The sequence below is a fragment of the Phaseolus vulgaris genome, unplaced genomic scaffold, assembly GCF_000499845.2.
Source record: "Phaseolus vulgaris cultivar G19833 unplaced genomic scaffold, P. vulgaris v2.0 scaffold_14, whole genome shotgun sequence".
Classification (NCBI taxonomy): Eukaryota; Viridiplantae; Streptophyta; class Magnoliopsida; order Fabales; family Fabaceae; genus Phaseolus; species Phaseolus vulgaris.
In genome coordinates, this window is record NW_027174083.1 from 304,486 (window position 1) to 311,529 (window position 7,044).

The 7,044-nt window shown below is 39.1% G+C and overlaps 1 protein-coding gene across 1 annotated transcript; it reads left to right on the plus strand.

The window, feature by feature from the left end:
* Nucleotides 1-995: 995 nt before the first annotated feature.
* Nucleotides 996-1,742, plus strand: LOC137816969 (uncharacterized). Its single transcript, XM_068620161.1, has one exon. It carries the CDS (start codon nucleotides 996-998, stop codon nucleotides 1,740-1,742), a length of 747 nt encoding a protein of 248 aa, XP_068476262.1.
* The last annotated feature ends 5,302 nt before the right edge of the window (nucleotides 1,743-7,044 follow it).

The window sequence follows — 7,044 nt, forward strand, 5'->3', positions numbered from 1 at the left end:
CACAATTTGGGCAATTTGTTCTACTGGTCTAGTCAGATTTTTACATTCTCTTTCCAGGTGTATTCTTTTCATCATTCTTTTTTGTGTAAAGTGTGGTTGCAAGACTCTTCTTGATAGAGTTTCTTGAAGAGTTGCATGTGCTGAAATAGAGTTTTTCAGCTAGGTGTGCCTTATTCTTGTAGGGTTCAAGAACATTGGTTGTGTAATTGTTTTGTATTGTGTTTTAGTGGATTTCATCTTGGTAAAGGTGAGACTGGATATAGCTCATTTGAGTGAACCAATATAATCTGGTGGTGTTCAATCTCTCTTCATCTCTGCACTCTTTTACTGATTCGTTTGTAAATCTGACAGAAAATAAATCTGTTCAATTAAGAATAAATATGTTCTTTTTGAGTTTGTTCATACTGTTCTTGATTTCTGGAAAATTAATTTGGACATCTTGTGGAAATCTGAGTGTACTATTGGAAATAATTGAATTACATTGTTATGTGAAAATCAACTTTATCAATTGGCAAGATTCATTTTAGTGGGTGATTTTATTTTCAAGGATTGTATACTATTCAACTCTCTGATTTTCTTATACTCAAATTAATGTGAACATTGCTTGCTGATTCAATTCAATTAATATCAGAAAATCATATAACTGAATTACTGGTTTGTTAATGTAAGCAGAAAAATAAATTTGTTTGTGTCAAAATAAATCGATTCTTTTTCTTTGTCCTGTGATAAAATTGAATCTGTTTGAATTTTTTAAAAGCTCAATTCACTCCCTCTTGAACTTTGACACTATTGAACCCAAAAATTGGTATCAAGAGCTAGGACTTGTATTTTACTCAAGTTTGTGTGCAATATGTTTGAGTTTAAAGTGTTTTTTGCAGAGGGTTCGTCTATTAATAGACCCCCTATGTTTAGTGGAATGAATTATGCTTTTCGGAAAATTAGAATGAAAATTTTCATGGAATCTATTAACTTTGGTATTTGGGAGGCTGTGGTCGATGGACCTTTTGTGCCAATGCAGGTTATCGGCTAAGGAAATGTGGGATGTTTTGGAAGTAACTCATGAAGGCACAGATGATGTGAAGAGATCAAGAAAACATCCACTCATTCAAGAATATGAGCTTTTCATAATGCAACCTGAAGAAACCGTTGTTGATGTACATAATAGGTTTACCCACATAGTAAATCATCTTACTAGACTGGGAAAAGAGTTTGACAAAGAAGAGCTCAATATAAAGGTGCTGAAATGTCTTGATAGGAGCTGGCAACCCAAAGTAACTGCTATATCAGAAAGCAGAGATCTGTCAAAGTTATGCACTACTGCACTGTTTGGAAAATTAATGGAGCATGAGCTAGAGCTCAAAAGGCTTAAAGAGCAAGAAATAGTGGAAAGGAAAACTAAAGGACTTGCATTGAAAGAAAGTGTAAAAAATTATATTAGTGAGGATGCAGAGAATGTTAAACATGATGAAACAGTAAGTCTACTGACAAAAAGATTCAGCAGATTCCTAAAGAAGAAAGGGAGAGATAGGACTCAACAAAAAAAGAGGTATCCTAAACCAAATGAATCTAATTCTTCTAACTATACTTGTGTTGGTTGTGGTAAAACAGGGCACATAAAGAGTGAATGTCCAAATAATCAAATTAAGGAAAAACCATTCAGCAAGAAGGTTGAAAGAAGTAAGGGGAGAAGAGCTTATATCTCTTGGGAAGAGAATGAAGTGTCTTCAACAAGCAGCTCCTAACCAGAAAGTGAAGAAACCAATTTGTGTTTCATGATGAAAGATGAAGGATCAATATCTGATTCGAAAAACAGCAAGAGGAATCAGTGGTATTTGGACAGTGGATGTTCAAAGCATATGACTGGTGATCTAACTAAGTTCACTAGCTTAAAACTCAAGGCAGAGGGACATGTCACTTATGAGGACAATAACCGTGGAAGGATCCTAGGAAGAGGAGCTGTTGGAACGGGAAGTTCAAACACCATTGAAAATGTCTTATATGTGGAAGGACTAAGACATAGCCTTCTAAGTATCAGTCAATTGTGTGACAAAGGATACAAGGTAAACTTCAAATCAAATGGGTGCACAATCTCTCATGATTCTTCTGGTAAGGTTCTGTTTACAGGTAAAAAAGTAAACAACATATATCTCTTGGATATCCTGGAAACTGATTATGAAAATGAATGTCTTTTGTCAAAAAGTGATGAGTTTTGGCTGTGGCACAGAAGGTTATCTCACATTCATACAAATCATTTGAATAAATTGAAATCAAAGGATCTTGTTTCAGGTTTGCCTAATATCAAATTTCAGGATAATAGACTATGTTATGCATGTGTAAGAGGTAAACAAATCAGGACTTCTTTTAAATCAAAGGACATGATTTCTACTAAGAAACCCTTGGATGTTCTGCATATGGATTTGTTTGGACCATCTAGAGTTGCTAGTTTGGCTGGAAATTTGTATGCTTTGGTTATTGTTGATGATTATTCTAGATTTACATGGACTCTCTTTCTTGCTTACAAAAATGATGCTTATAAGGCTTTTAAGAAATTGGCAAAAATTCTGCAAAATGAAAATGGTTGTTGTGTAAAATCTATTCGTAGTGATCATGGGGGTGAGTTTCAAAATGCTAAGTTTGAAAGGTTTTGTGAAAAACATGGGATATCACATAGTTTTTCAGCCACTAGGACTCCCCAACAGAATGGTGTTGTTGAAAGGAAAAATAAATCACTAGAAGAACTTGCTAGGACTATGTTAAATGAATCTAAGCTACCTAAATATTTTTGGGCTGATACAGTTTATATTGTTGCTTATGTGCTAAATAGAACTCTCATTAGGCTTATCCTTAAGAAAACACCTTATGAGTTGTATAAGGGTAGAAAACCTAGTGTAAGTCATCTTAGAGTGTTTGGAAGTAAATGCTTTGTACTGAATAAAGACAAAGATAGTTTGGGAAAATTTGATGCAAAATCTGATGCTTATAGGGTTTTAAATAAAAGGTTGCTCAATGTGGAAGAATCAATGCATGTAGTGTTTGATGAACTTGACAATTACATGCCAAAACCTGTTTCAGATGACTTAGAATGTGATGATTTAATAACTGTTCTGCATAAAAATGATATGATTAATACAGATGCAAATGACTCACATGTTGTCAAAGATCCTACTGTTTCTGCAGATTTACCAAAAGAATGGAAGACCCCAAGAGATCTCACACTTGACAATGTCATTGGAAATATTGAAAAAGGAGTTTCAACTAGGAATTCTCTAAAAAATCTCTGTGAGACAATGGCATTTGTTTCTCAAGAGGAGCCTAAAAATATAGATGAACCTCTAAGGGACAGAAATTGGATTCTAGCTATGCAGAAAGAACATAATCAGTTTGCCCTGAATGAGGTATGGTCACTTGTTCCAAGAATACCTGAAATGAACATCATTGGAACAAAGTGGATATTCAGAAACAAGTTGGATGAGCATGGGGTGATTGCCATAAATAAAGCCAGACTTGTGGCTAAAGGTTATAACCAAGAAGAGGGAATAGATTATGATGAAACATATGCACCAGTGGCTCGTCTAGAAGCTGTCAGACTTCTCCTTGCTTTCTTTTGCATAAAAGGATTCAAACTATTCCAAATGGATGTGAAGAGTTCCTTCTTGAATGGTTATATCAATGAAGAAGTATTTGTTTCACAACCATCAGGATTTGAAGACCATCAACATCCAGATCGTGTATTTAAACTCAAAAAAGTTCTCTATGGGCTTAAGCAAGCTCCTAGACAATGGTATGAAAGGTTGAGCGATTTCCTTACTTCACAAGGATATGACAGAGGCACATCTGATAAAACATTGTTCATTAAGAGAAAAGAGGAAGACATAATTCTGGTTCAAGTCTATATGGATGATATCATATTCGGATCAACCAATGAAGAATTATGTGAAACCTTTGTGGAAATTATGAAGAGTGAGTTCGAAATGTCCATGATGGGTGAGTTGAATTACTTTCTAGGTTTGCAGGTCAAATAACTCAAGGACGACATATTCTTAAATCAGGCTAAGTATTGCAAGGATTTGTTAAAAGAATTTGGAATGGATAAGTGCAAATCAATCAGCACACCATTCTCAACCAGCTGCCCCCTTGATCATGATGTGGCTGGAAATTCAGTTGATGAGACCAAGTACAGAGGGCTTCTTGGGTCGTTATTGTATCTTACTGCCAGCAGACCTGACATAATGTTTGTTGTGTGCATGTGTGCTCGTTTCCAATCTGCTCCAAAAGAGTCACATTTCAATGCTGCCAAAAGGATTCTAAAATATCTACAAGGAATAAAAGAAGTTGGCTTGTGGTATCCAGGTAATATTTCATTAAGTTTAACTAGTTACTCTGATTCAGACTTTGCAGGTTGCAAGATTGATAGAAAGAGCACCAGTGGCACTTGTCACTTGCTTGGATCAAGCTTGATCTCATGGCAATCCAAAAAGCAAGCATGTGTTGTTCTCTCTACTGCTGAAGCAGAGTATATTGCTGCAGGGAGTTGTTGTGCTCAAACCCTATGGCCAGGGAAGCAGTTAAATGAATTTGGTATCTTGCTTAATAATATACCTTTGTTGTGTGATAATACTAGTGCCATCAATTTAACTAAAAATCCTATCATGTATTCAAGAACTAAGCATATTGAAATAAGACATCACTTTCTAAAAGAACATATATCAAATGGAAAATGTGAAATTAAATTCATTGGTACTGATTTGCAACTTGCAGATTTGTTTACAAAACCCTTGGCCAAAGATAGGTTCAATTTTCTGCTGAATGAATTGGGTATCATAAACATAAATTCTCCCCTGCAGTAAAAAATAAATTTATTGTTTATCAATTAAACATGTTTATTTTTTATGGTACTGGTGTGGATTGATGACTAGAAAAGAGAAACATTAATACATGCTTCTTGACTGGTTGACTGACGTAGTGGGTATTAACCAATAGGTTTTGACAGTTTTTCATCTTGATATTTGTTCCCGCCGGTTGACCTAAAGCGTCTTCGTGCCCTCACAACAGCCTTCACATCCAGGAATCCCTCCCTCACCGTGTTGTTTTCCTCCTCGGGAATCACCTGAAAACAAAGAGACAACGGGCCCTCGTGGTCGTTTGCACTCCGACGCTCAAGTCAATTTTCGGGTAAAGAAACACCAAAAACTCTAAACTCTGAGAGCTCTGTGTGTGTATTCTCTTTGTGTGTTACTTGCACTAGAAATGCGTACCTTATTCTATTGGTTGTTACCCTTTATATACTCTTTAGTGTTTCTGCCTCCTTTGCTAACTGTGACTTAGGCTTACTGTAGGTGCGTATTAGCATCACTATCACCCACTCTTAGGGCCATTTAGTGTGCAAGAACCCCCTACACTGAAGTGCAGCCTCCGCGGGATGACCACTTGGGTGCCAACTCATGCACCCAATCTCTGGATCATCCGCCTTGGGAGTTCATGTCTTATTCACGTGCCATGCATGCAGATCACCCTTGAGACGTGACCCTTACAAGTCATCTTTTTCCCAGTGGTTCTTTGATTGTGGCACACCCCACCGTGTCGTCCACACCCCATGCATGGGCGCTTGGTGATCTAGGCCTCTCCCTTACTGATAACTGGAGTGTGGCTTGGAAACCACCTTTTTCTGTCTAGCTTTACTGTTTGGATTGCCGAGGTCTGAGGCCTCCACGCCCCGCGCCTTGATGTCGCCCCCTCCTCGGCTGCCCTTATCCGTGAGCTTACTGAGACTCTGGCACTTCTGCTAGTCTACCAGTGGACCCAGCCTTCGGGGTCCCACCATGACTTTGGTCAACGCCCAAGTCCAAGGACTGGTTGGTACACAAGCCCCCCAGTCTCGAGCTGTTAACTTGTTCAGCAAAGAGACTATGGCCTCGCCTTGCCGACCTATGTGGCTTCATGTGATAGGACGTGTACAGTGCACCGAAGTGATGCTTTCTTGTTCCTTCCTTAATCAGCACACACATGTCTTAATCAAGTGGCTGGGACTCAACGTTACTTACGCTTTCCCAGTTTACGTTAAGAGTTTCAAAAGTGCGTGCTTCATGCACTGTTCCTTCACTTGCAACTTTCTATTGCACTCTTTGTCTTCCTCTTCGAACACTCTGGTTTCCGACCTTCACAAAAATTAGGACTTTCGCTCATCAGCAATCAAAGGTATGATTTTTCTCCATTGATTGCTCTTTATTTCTGATTTCGCGCATTGATAACTGCCTGGGCTTGTTTAAACTTCCGCGTTTAGGTTTTCCTCTGCATTCGTTCTTCGTTCCTCTGTTTTTTGGGTTTTCTGTGAGCGTAGGGTTTTTCTGGGTTTTTTCTTCCCTTTTACACCATAGCCCCCTTTGCTGAACCCTTACCTTCTTCTTTCCTTGCTATTTTTTTAGCTTCCTTCGTCATGGCACGAACGAAGATCACCTTCAACCCTCCCCCAACGTCAACTACAAGAGCATGTACCCCTGGGCGTCTGCTGAACTTTTTGCTGAAACCTCCTCCCTCACTTCCATCGTGGACTGGAGGGCACACCTAGACAGCAACGCCTATATCTCGGTTCGCCCCTGTGCGGAGGGTGAACTCGTGTGTGTAGACAACCGTGCCAACGAGGGAGAACCCTTCTTCTTCTTTTATCAAACGGTCTTTAAGCGTATTAGGCAGCCTTCCCTTTACCAACTTCAAGAGGGAGATGTTGACCGAAGTAAACGTTGCCCCTGCCTAGCTACATCCCAACAACTGGGCCTTTGTGAGGGCCTTCTCCATCCTTTGCAACCACTTTGGCCATCCACCCACCGTTGACATCTTTCTTCACTTCTTCGAAGCCAAAAACCCTGGGAAGAACCTCTGGGTAAGCTTCAGCGGGGTGACAGGAAGAGTCATCCTCACCCTGTTCCAGCAATCATACAAGGGTTTCAAAGGGAAATTCTTCAGGGTGTGCTGCTCTGAGCACGACCGCACCTCTCTGGATGGATTCCCCTTGTACTGGGTGGGAAAATTGACCCTTAAGAAGGCCAA